At 46.4% G+C, this 12,057-nt stretch overlaps 1 protein-coding gene across 1 annotated transcript; it reads right to left on the reverse strand.

Annotated features, from left to right (window-relative positions):
- Positions 1-303: 303 nt before the first annotated feature.
- On the reverse strand, positions 304-11,341 carry LOC112313847 (NACHT, LRR and PYD domains-containing protein 7). The gene is made up of 7 exons (XM_024570468.3): positions 9,759-11,341; positions 7,685-7,798; positions 4,748-4,918; positions 3,026-3,196; positions 2,566-2,736; positions 958-1,125; positions 304-813 (listed from the first exon to the last, which is right to left on the reverse strand). Exons 1-7 carry the CDS (start codon positions 11,339-11,341, stop codon positions 501-503), a joined length of 2,691 nt encoding a protein of 896 aa, XP_024426236.2. The 3' UTR covers positions 304-500.
- Positions 11,342-12,057: the final 716 nt, after the last annotated feature.

Raw genomic sequence — 12,057 nt, forward strand, 5'->3', positions numbered from 1 at the left:
CAACTCCTGCATTAGAATACCATAAAACTAATGAAGAAAACCACAAACCACACCCATTATGTAGCTTCATGGGGCTACAATTAAGTTAGGCCCAGCCTGCAAACCAAAGGGCTGCCGGTTCGATTCCCAGTCAGGGCACATGCCTGGGTTGCGGACCAGGTCCCCAGTAGGGGGCGCACAAGAGGCAACCACACATTCGTGTTTCTCTCCCTCTCTTTCACCCTCCCTTCCCCTCTCTAAAAACAATAAATAATTAAAGTCTTTAAAAACATAATCAATGCAGCTCCAAACATAATGCTTTGCCTTTTATTACTCTGTATCCTCGTGAACGAAAACAGACATTTGACATAAAGGGGGTGCATGAGTTGTGCAGAATTCAGTGTAAACCGGAGGGCGTAAGCCAGTGCTCAATTTCTATTTTGACCCGGCGATCAACATGCGACTGTTCGGTCTTCATCAGTGAGATGTCAGAGAGACAGGGAACTTACTGCAGCATTATCTCAGGGGGTGCAGAAAAGGAAGTCGCCGTAGGAGGATCTGGTCACCCTGGCATTCTGACCATCGATCGTCAGCCTGGGGTTGCTGTCTTTCAGTTCCTGCAGCAGCTTCTGGATTTCCCCGCTGGATTCAACCAACTTCAGGCTGAGGGTCGTCAATGGACCGTGACTTTGTTTCAAAGCTTCCAGGAGCACCGTTATTCCGCTCTGCTCCAGTGTGTTCTGGCCCAGGTCCAGAGCCTCCAGCTTCCGGTTGCTGGTAAGAGCAGAGGCAAGATCCTGGCAACAGAAAGACGAAATGGAACAGCCACAGAGCCTGTTGAGAAAGAGAACAGGTGCCAAATCAGTGGCCCAACAAGTCCTTATGCAGAACCTGCCTGTTCCCAGCCACATTCTGACTCACTAGAGACCTGGAGTGAAGAAATGGGGGAAAAACCTTTCAAAGGAGCTAAGTACCTACCCCAGGCATTTGAGGTTGCAATCTGGCTTCTTCAAAGCCTCACAGAGAAACCACAATCCTGTAGCTATGGGATTGAGACCCAGGTCCAAGTGCGTCAAGGAGGAGTCTCCTTCGAGAAGCTTTGCGATGTGTTTGCAGCCACGTCTGGTTATGTTACACTGATACAACCTAGCAAGACAGTCGTAAGGTGAGAAGTCTCTTATCCATCTGTGACACATGCCCGGGGAAGCAGCTGTTACACCTAGTATCACGGAGCTTCCACCTCGAGCTTCCTACTTCCGGGCAGACTTGTATGTAACATACACATGGGATGATGCTTACATTATCTCCACGTGTCTAGGTTATGGGGTGCGGGGTGCACAGGGGGGACTGGCCTTTGACTGCTGCCTTTTATAATAAATCAACACACACACACATCTCCTAAGATACAGGTGTTCCTAAAATGGTAGCATAGCCTAACTCTTTCATATAGAGCTGCCTACCCAGCAACATCATGTGTGAAATTTCATTTTCTTCTAATGAGTACTTGTTTGGGAGAGATAGGATCTTTCTTTTCATTTTTTTTTCTATCTGCTACTATAAGCTGACTACTTGTTTTTCCTTTTCAGACTTAAACTATCAGTGTATGTCTAGATTAACATATTTGTTTTGTTTTGTTTATTAATTTCAATTTATTTTTCTGTTACAGTGGACATACAATATTGTGTTAGTTTCAGGTGGACGACACAGTCATTGGACGTTTATATAGCGTCCAAAGTGACACCCCACTAAGTCCGGCACAGTACGTAGTTATTACAGTGTGGTTGGCTATACTCCCTATGTCATACTTTAATCCCTGTTGTACACATACGTCCTAGACTGAGACATCGGGTGTTTCTAGGACCCGCTAGAAGCCGCGGAGATAACTGGCAGACAGCAGTTTTCTAGGAGAGCAAAAGCCCCAGAAAAATCAAAACCAGATAGAACTTCTGAGCAGAAGCAGGCCTCCAACTCTACACAACCTTTTGAACACTACCCTCCCTGTGACTCTAACGGGCACAGGTAGTCCATGCTGGGCTTGTGCCCAGGTAACAAGGACAGCAAACCACAGCCCATAGGTCAAACCCATCCCGCCACCTTTTTTTTTTTTTTAATAAATAATGTTTTATTGCAACACAGCCACACTCATTCCTAGTCTACATGTCCACGGGACAGTGGCAGAGTTGGATAACTAGAACAGAGATCACATGGGCCCACAAAGCCTAAAATATCTACTGTCTGGTTCCTTGCAGATAAAACAAATTTTCTGCAAAGAAAACCCAACCCTATACTCTATACCCTGTAACAATGCATTCCCAGGGGCAGGAAGAAGGACGTCATGTGAACTCAAAGAACATACATGAAACGTCAGACCTGAGAACCAATCTGGCCAAATTCCCAAAATACAAAGAAGCCAGAAGGTAAGCTCAGCCCTGAAAGGCAGGCAAATATTAACGTCTCTGGGTCTACCCAATCTTTTCCGCATTTGCAGCAGGCTGCTGCGAGGTTCATTCAAGGAGAATCACTAAGTGGTCTCCTATCTGTTCTCTGCATCTGGCACGCGCACGCACACAGCCCGTGGGGACTTACACCAGGGTCTGTAGTTGACAGTCAGGGTAACTCAAGCCCTCACACAGCAGCTGCACTCCGCCATCCCCAAGGTCGTTCTTGGCCAAGCACAGGTGTGTCAGCCTCTGGTTGACAATCAAAGCAGAAGAGAGCTCCTTGCAGCAGGCTCCCGTCAGGTGACAGTTTTCCAGCCTGCAAAAGCGCCACACCCATGGGAAGACACAACATTTCCAAAGGCCAATCCTCCTGGCTGTAGCTCTTCTTGTTGACTCCCCACCTGCTCTACCTTGCGCCATGAAGGACCAGCAATGAGGGAAGGGCATGCAAAAATGTATGCTTCATCTACCCGAAGCAAAAATGGAAACCCGGGTAGTCTGCCTCAGTAGGAGGGCCCTCACAGGTTGCTCTGTAAGTCCAGTATTACTACTGTTCTGTGAGACCCAGAACTAAAACTGAGATGGTCCGCGGAAGACAGACTTACGACAATCTCTGCAGGAAACACTTTGGGTGTCTCAGCGTCGCACACAGCAGCTTGACACCCTCATCCCAGAGCTCACTGGCGGTGAGGTCCAGAAACTGCAGGGACTGGTTGAATCTGAGGGCCAAGGAGAACTCATCCCACTGTGGAAGGATGTCGGAACAAGACCCCAACCTGTGGGATACATGGGAGCAAGTCATTCTCTCAGGAGTACAGAGAAAATGATTATCAACTTAGTACGTTTCCCCAAAGATTGTATCCTTGAACTTCATGACGTTCTGCTCCAATATGTGTGCCACCTGGGCCTGAATTATTGGAGACCATTGACTTCCTTTGCTTCTTCAAGATCCCCATGGCCATTCTATCAACATCCAGCCTCGTCTCAAATCTGTAATATGATTCTATGTGAAATTTCAACATTATTTTTTATTTTTTAATCCTCACCTGAGGATAAGAATTTTTTTGTATTGGTTTTAGAGATAGAGGAATGGGGGGAGAAACATCAAAGTGAGAGAAAAACATCATTGGGTTGCCTCTCATACGTGCCCTGACCGGGGACCAAACCCACAACCTTTTGGTGTATGGAACAACACTCCAACCAACTGACTCACCTGACCAGGGCATCTGCTCAATCTCACTTAGGTCTAGATACGTGATTCTATAGAGAAAAAACCCAGGGTCTGATACTCAAAAAATTTAACTTCAAAAATTATTAGGGAATATTCCATTTTAAACAAGGAGGTACAGCCCTGGCCGTGTGGAAGATGATACAGGTTCCGTGTCAGCCATTTGGCCTTTTGAAGCCTCAATGTATCTTTTAGAAACATCAGCCCTGGCTGGTGTGGCTCAGTGGATTGAGTGCCAGCCTGAGAACCGAAGGATCGCCAGTTCAATTCCCAGTCAGGGCACACACCTGGGTTGCAGGCCAGGTCCTCAGTTGGGAGCACACGAGAGGCAACCACACATTGATGTTTCTCTCCCTCTCTCTTCCTCCCTTCCCCTCTCTCTAGAAATAAATAATTAAAATCTTGAAAATTCTTTTAAAGAGGACACATCATTCATCAGCAGTTTTTCCAATTAAATGAAAACAGCACCATCATCAATTATCAACAATGGTAAGAGCCACCCTTTGTGCCTGGCCCCTAGGCAAAGCATTTCACATGTCACATTTCATTCATTTCTCAAAATGCCATTTTATGGATAAAGAGATCATATAGGTCAAAGGGATCTGAGCCCATTTCCAAATTCAAAATCCCGCCCCATCAGCCAGTACCTCAGGTGGCCACTCTACTGAGTCGAGGGGGGAATGGTGCCCTAAAGACAGGTAATGATAATCAGAGCCTTCCTTAAGTGCATTCACTGAGGAAGCAGGAGTGTCTCAAACCAGTGGACCAGGACCCTCGATGCTTTACGGAGTCACTGAGTGGCCATTCTAGGTCGATGGCTGCTCTGAAATCACAGCACAAAGGCAACATGCCGCCTGAAATACCAGGTCCCTAACCTAGAGGCTGACACAAAATTCTGGGTGTTTCTTTGCAGTTAGGACTCCTGATTCCATGCAGGAGACCAGCTGGCTGGAGAGAGCCTGGAGGCTGAAACTGCAACCAGGTTCTGTGGGAGAATATGCCGCCCCCCACCTGCCGTGTGGCAAGACGTGACATCCAATCGGATTGGCTCCCCACTGTGTGTCGTTCACCCAGCGCCCAGCAGTGATGTGAGATCTACCTGAGATACCGCAGGTTGCATGTCCTGTGCTTCAGGGCCTCACACAACAGCAGGAGCAGCATCGTATTGCTGTGGGCACCGCCTTCCAGGGTTAAGTGGGTCAGGGTCTTCTTACCGATGAAAGCCAGACAGAAGTCCCGATATGCATCCACGGGGGAGACGTTCTTAATCCTAGGAAACATAGAAGAAGGGAGGCATTCCATCCTGGGTGCCGAGGGGGGTGGGGCTCTGAACGCCTAGTGAAATGAGATATCTCCAATCAGGATAGAAACGGGGAGGGTGGTCAATACACTGACCTGAAGGACAAGTCAATGGAGTGATGGATGGAAAAGAGAAAAATGAGGGCTAGGAATAGAAGTAGGTGGTGTTGGGGGGAAGATGGAAGGAAATCAGATGACGAGGAGCTTAGCACACCCTTCTCTTGGTTCATGCTGTTCCCCAGTTCCTTATATCATTTCCTTCCACATTCAGCTCACAAACTTCTTCTTCAACCCCTCAGTGCCTACTGCCTTTTTCTAATAACAATAAATCACTTCTCCCTACACCCACACATGGCCTCTCTATTTCTGCAAAGCACTGCTGACATAGGCAGCCGTAAATTCTGGTTTCGAAGTTAGCAAATAACTTGCAGATTCCTTGATGATATGGACCAAGAAGGGTTGTGTGTGTGTGTGTATGTGTGTGTGTTTTAATTTCCTGGTCAGCTAGCATGATTGTGGAATTTTAAATGGAATTAAAATAAATTCTAGATAACATGGATTTTCTCCAATCAAACCCTGGGCTTCAAGAATGGCAAAAACTACGTACCTATCCATAATTTCTTTGAATGTAAATGAGTTAAATGCTCCAATCAAAAGACATGGGGTGGCTGAATGGATAAGAAAACAAGACCCAAGTGTCCGTTGATAGATGATTGGATAGAGAAGATGTAGTACATATATAATGGAATATTACTTAGCCATAAAAAATAATGAAAGCTTATCGTTTGCAACAGCATGGACGGACCTAGAGGGTATTATGCTAAATGAAATAAGTCAGTCACAGAAAGACAAATGCCATATGATTTCATGTATATGTGGAATCTAAAAAACAAAATAAATGAATAAACAAAACAGAAACAAAAAAAAAACCTCAGCATTTAAAATATTGTATACTCTTCCAAAACCAGCAACTGGTCTTACAATTCTTGACCCTTCATTTTTCAGTAGTGAATATTCCCTGTGGCTCATCTTCAAGAAGCTTTGAAATGAAATTTTCAGCAGAGAAAAGAATCAGAATAAGGAAGACGCCACCTGTCCAGAGCCCCTCCTTCAATTGCCCTGAACGCTTAATGACACAAATTAGAAGTGTCATTAAGCGTCATCTCTTTTTTGAATTTATTGATTTTTTAGAGAGAGACAGATAGACATCGGTTTGTTGTTCCCACTTATTTAGGCGTTCATTGGTTGATTCTTATGTGTGTGCTGATTGGAAATTGAACTTGCAACTTTGGTGTATTGGGATGACGCTCTAACCAAGTGAGCTACCCATCCAGGCCCAGAAGTGTCTTCTAAGCCTTGTTTTCTGTAACCCCTTACAGACCAGGGGAATGGAAGGTTTTGAAGACCTGTGCCAGCATCAGTCTATGGCAGGTTTTGTTGCTACTTGTCACCTGACAGCAGGTACGGTGCATCGCTGTGGGGCACAGCTATTGCTGCATTTTCAGTGACATCATGAAGGCTTCTAAGGCATGATGGTTTAGGGGAAAGTTTCAGCAACAGAGAAAGGGTACCCCTTGAATCTGTGTTGGTTGAAAAGGGTGTCCTCATAAACACCTGCCCAGGTGGCCCACATCTCGATTCACGTCCGCCACAGCCTACCTCACTCAGACTCACTTCTCAATCCCAGTCCACACACAAGTTTTAAGGTCATCATTACCTCATCAGCACATGCTCTTTTCTCACTTCATTTTTTTTTTTTGCTTATTTTTTAAATTGTTCAGTAACAGATGACATTCAATAGTATATTCATTTCAGGCGTGCAACATAGGAGTGATTAGACATTTGTATAATTTAGGAAGTGACTCCCCCAATAAGTCTACCACCCACCTGACCCTCTACAGAGTTATTGCAATATTGTCGACTACATTCCCTCTGCTGCACTTTGTTTTTGCATCCCCGCTGTTTGTAACGACCACCTTGTACTTCTCAGTCCCTTCACCTTTTTCACCCATCCTCCCAACTCCTCTCCCATCTGAGGACCATCATTCTTTCTCTGTATCTATCAGTCTGTCTGCTTCAGCAACAACTTCTGATTCACGTGTTTGAAACTTTTCTCTCTAGAATATTTCCCCAAACCCACCTAGGTCTACTTCACACATTCACGTGACTATTTCCCATGGGCCAAGTTTCAAGCACACCTCATAGCAGGAAGGATCCAAACTCGTGGCCAAGTTTCATGAAAATGACTTAATGTTGCATCATTCCAATGTATCCACAGTGGATGTTTGCAAACATCCAAACTCCTGGACAGATTTCCTAAAAATGACTTAATGTGAGGTATGATTTTCCCATGGGACACTTTTAAAGATGGAAACTGTTTCGTTTCTTTGTATCCTGAGCACCTGGCTGGTCAGAGCCTGGTCATGGAATAAAATATTGCTCTCCCAATCAACACGCTGCGACAGCCCTGACCGAGTGGTTACGTTGGTTGCAGTGTCATTCCATACGCCAAAAGGTCGCTGGTTCGATCCCCAATCAGGGCCCATATGGGAGGCAACTGATTGATGTTTCTCTCTCACATTGATGTTATCGATGTTATCAATGTTTCTCTCTCTCTCTCTCTCTCTCTCTCTCTCTCTCTCTCTCTCTCTCTCTAAAAATTAATAAACATATCCTCATGTGGGGATTGAAAAAGCAATGCCTGGAAACAGCCTTTGTAAAGTTATCTTCTACTTACACCACCTTCTGGAGATGACAGGCGGCACGGGTTATCTGCTCACAAAGAATCCTCACAGAGGAGGGGCTCAGGAAGCTTTGACTCACATCCAGACAGCTCAGGTTCTCGTTGGAACTGAACACAGAGCAGAGATCTGTCCAGACACGGAGAGCATGGTGGTCGTGCTGCCACCTGGGAGGAAGGGATCAAAAACAGCACCTGTTAAAACTACACATGGGATTCCACGTATGAGGGAGGTTGTATTGTATTTGTCTCTCTGACTGACTTATGTCACTGAGCACAATATCCTCCAGGTTCATTCACGCCATTGCCAAAGGTAAGAGTTCCTCCTTTTTTACAGCTGCGTAGTATTCCACTGTGTAAATATATCACAGCTTTTTATTCACTCATCTACTGATGGGCACTTGGACTGTCTCCAGATCTTGGCGATTGTAAATAACGCTGCTATGAACATAGGGGTGCATATGTTCTTGATTTGTGTTTTGGGTTTCTTTGGATATATTCCCAGAAGTGGGATCACTGGGTCAAAAGGCAGTTCTATTTTTAATTTTCTGAGGGAACTCCATACTGCTTTCCACAGTAGCTGCACCAATCTTCATTCCCACCAACAGTGCAAAAGGGTTCCCTTTTCTCCACAGAATCTAATGAACAAGACAGAGGCATGGACACGTGGAACAGACTGACAGCTGGTAGAGGGCAGGGGGTGGGAGGACTGGATGAAAGAAGGTGAAGCAGTTAGCCCAAAAACCAATACATAACCCACAGACACAGACAACAGTGTGGTGATGGCCAGAGGGAAAGGGGGTGGGGAGCAGGTGGAGGTGGGCCCAGGTGGGGAAATCATGACTGAAAGAGACTTTGCTTGGGGTGATGGGCACAGGGTGCAGTGAGCAGATGATGTTGTATTGGGTTATACACTTGAAACCTGTATGGTTTAGTGAACCAATGTCACCCCAATAAATGCAATTTTTTGAAAAAGTACATATGGGAAAAGTAATGAGAATCAGAAGGTTGTCCTGCAAAGGAAACAATCAACAAAATGAAAAAGCAGCCTACAGAATGGGAGGAAATATTTGCAAATCGTACATCTGATAAGGGGTCGATATTAAAATATATATAAAGAGCTCATACAACTCAATAGAAAAAGTCCAACCATAAAATGGGCAGAGGACCTGCATAAACATTTGTTTTCAAGATGACCTACGGATGGCCAACGTCACTAGTTAACTAGGAAATAGTCAAAACCATGATGAAATCTCGCCTCACACCTGTTAAAAAGCCACCATCAAACAAGAAGAGATAACAAGTGTTGGTGAGGATGTGGAGAAAAGGGAACCCTCATGCACTGTTAAGAAGAATCTAAGTTGGTACAACCACCATGGAAAACAGTAGGGAGGGTCCTCAAAAAATTAAAAATAGAGCCCTGACCAGTATGGCTCAGTTGGTTGGGTGTTGTCCTGCAAAGTGAAAGACCACAGGTTCAATTCCCAATCAGGGCCCATGCCTGAGTTTTGGGGTCAGGTCCCAGTCAGGACACTTACAAGAAGCAAACAATCCATGTTTCTCTCTCACATCAATGTTTCTCTCCTTCCCTTTCATCCTCCCTTCCCTTCTCTCTAAAAAAAATCAATAAATGTATCCTTGGGTAAGGATTTTTTTTTTTTTTAAGAACTGGTAGGGAAAAGAACACATGTGAAATGTTGAGAGAGTCTAGGGACTTCCTGAATCCATTCGCCACATGAAAACTTAACAATAAAACAGAAGGAGGTTGATTTTGGGTGGTGAGCACACAAGGGTGTATACACGTCATATTATAAAGGTGTACACATCAAATTTATATCACATTATCAAGCAATGCTACTCCAATATACCTGACAACAAAATTTCAGGTTTCAAAGCCCCCATTCCTAATCTGAACATTGTGGTATCTGTCTAGAATGGAGAGCTCAGGGAAAGAAACTCCAGCAAGAAGAAAATACTGACCTTAAACCCCACGAAGCAGGCAACTGTCCCTCCAGTGGAGCATGGAGGAGGCTAAAGGTGGAAAGAAGGAGAGTAAGAGGGGAGTTCTTACCTTTCCACCCACGTGTGTGATTCTGAGGCGTGGTCACCCTCCAGGAATATCCCCTTCTCCACCTGCAGCGAAATCTTCTGCAATTTCTGACAATGCTGGAGACAGAATGATGAATTCACAAGGTCCACTTTGTTTTGCAAATGCAAGGACATTTCCCTGAGGTGGGCCATGGTCTCCCTCACCAGCGGCTCCTCCTGAGATTCGTAAAGGCAGTACAGCACCTCCTTCAAGTCTGTGGTTGAGAAGAAGGGTTCACACCCACCAGACAATGATGTCAGTAGCTCCTGCTTCACCCCCCATGACACTCGGCAGCCAAACGTCGTCTCCAGCTCCCTGGCTCTCTGCTCGTTCAAGAGGCCGAATAAGAAGTAGCCCACGTGGGTCAGGTTGGGGTTCTTGAGTCTTTCTTCCTTGGACAGCAGCATCTGCAGGTCCCCAATGTCTGGCCTGCAGCTGCCCCCGTCTTTCTGCTCCTCATTGTCCAGAACGTAGAACACAGCAGCCAGAAACTGTTGGACACTGAGGTGGGCGAAGGCGTAGCAGCCCTCACAGTCTATGTCCTCCTGGACGATGTTCTTGTCCAGGAAAGGACGCAGGTCAGACTCCTTGAGCCCCAGCCTCCTGAGGTCTCCTCCATCCAGCACTGACATCTGTGCCCAGAGGCCCTCAGCAGCCAGGAGACACACTGCCCTCAGGGCAGCTAGCAGGGGTCCTCGGGGGCAGCCCTCAGGGGCGGGCGTGAACTGGCCACACAGGAAATGCAGGAAGAGGGAGGTGGTGGTTTGGCAGGTCTGGGCTGGGTCCTGTCCCTGCTCCATCTGCTGGCTCAGGCACGTGCAGGTGACCCAGCACACAGCGGGCATGCAGCCCATGCAGAACAAAGCCGGGTTGCTCCTCATTGCCTCAAAAGCTCGCAGGGCTTGGTCCTCCTGCCCAAAGTGCTTCAGGAAGTACTCCCTCCTGCCCAGCTCCGAGAGCCCCTCCACCTCTAGGAAGACAGGCTGCTCAGCCAGGAGCCGGAGCTCTCTCAGGGCCCCCGGGCGTGTGGTGACCAGCAACGTGGCCTTGGGGAGCAGTTTCCTCTTCAGCAAACTGGCCAGCAGGACGGGCACCGGCTTCTGCTTCTTCCAGTCGCCACAAATGTCATGAATGAGTGACCCCGAGGGGACCCTCAGCTCGTCAAAGCCATCGATGACAAACAGGATGTTCTGGGCTTGGTCTGGGATCTCAGCTCCCTGCACATCTAGCCTGGTCTTAGATGTCAGCTCTGCAAAAGTGCACATCCCCTGGTGGTTCAGCTCCTTGCAGCTGAGATAGAAGGCGGACTTGAGTGTCTTGGGGACCTTGTCCTGCCTCCACTCGAGCAGCCACTTCTTGGCCAGTGTGGTCTTCCCAATGCCCGCAGGGCCATGCAGCACCACAGTCAGTGGCCTTAGCTGTGTGGGTATTTTGGGATTCAAGAACGATGTGAACTTTTGGCTTCTCGGGGTGATTTTGTAGTGAAAGTTCCCACCATCTCCAGGCCAAAATGTATGCTTCCAGATAGAATAAACTTTCTCCATCGTGTTTCTCTCTCTCTCCATTTCACCTGTAAGGATATGCAATAGGAGATAGTTGGGGCAGCCCGTGATTATACTTAACTGGAAAATGAGAAAGACCGGGAAGAAACAAAGTATCTTGCAGTGGACCAAACATCAAATGTATGCCTATGAGATAGTATTCACCCACCTGGGGTTTTTTTATTATTGATCTTAGAGAGAGAGGAAGGGGGAGAGAGAGAGGAGCATTGATTTATCATCCCACTTACTTAGGCATTTATTGGTTGATTCTTATATGTGTCCTGACCAGGGATCAAACCCACAACCTTGGCATATCAGGACAGAGCTACCTGGCCAGGGGTCCACCTGGCTTTTCTCACTTCCAAGACCCCTTCTGTCTCACCTCACACCTGTGTGCACTTTGTAAAATAGCCCGACCCACAGGATCATGTATACTCCCTCGATCAGACACTATGGTAGAAGACAAAGAACACCATAAATAGCCCTCAGTCTACTTTATTTTCATTATGGTAAGATAGACATATTTTTTAGCTGTTTTAAAGGGTACAATTCAGTGGCATTGAAAACTTTCACAAAGTTGTGCAACCCTCAATACTGTCTAGTCGCAAGAGTATCTTCACTGCTAAGATACCTGATCCCCATGAAACACTCACTTCCCTCTTGCCCAGCTCCAGGAAACCACTAATCTGCTTTCTCTTTCTGTGGGTTTACCTATTTGGGACATTTCACATTTCACACTG

The sequence above is a fragment of the Desmodus rotundus genome, chromosome 12, assembly GCF_022682495.2.
Source record: "Desmodus rotundus isolate HL8 chromosome 12, HLdesRot8A.1, whole genome shotgun sequence".
Lineage (NCBI taxonomy): Eukaryota > Metazoa > Chordata > Mammalia > Chiroptera > Phyllostomidae > Desmodus > Desmodus rotundus.

Coding starts and splice junctions, on each gene's coding strand:
- LOC112313847 (XM_024570468.3), bottom strand. CDS start 11,341: ATGGAGAGAGAGAGAAACACGATGGAGAAAGTTTATTCTATCTGGAAG. Junction 3,197..4,747: donor TGCAACCTGCGGTATCTCAG/GTAGATCTCACA, acceptor TGTATCCCACAG/GTTGGGGTCTTGTTCCGACA. Junction 1,126..2,565: donor TGTCAACTACAGACCCTGGT/GTAAGTCCCCAC, acceptor CTGTCTTGCTAG/GTTGTATCAGTGTAACATAA.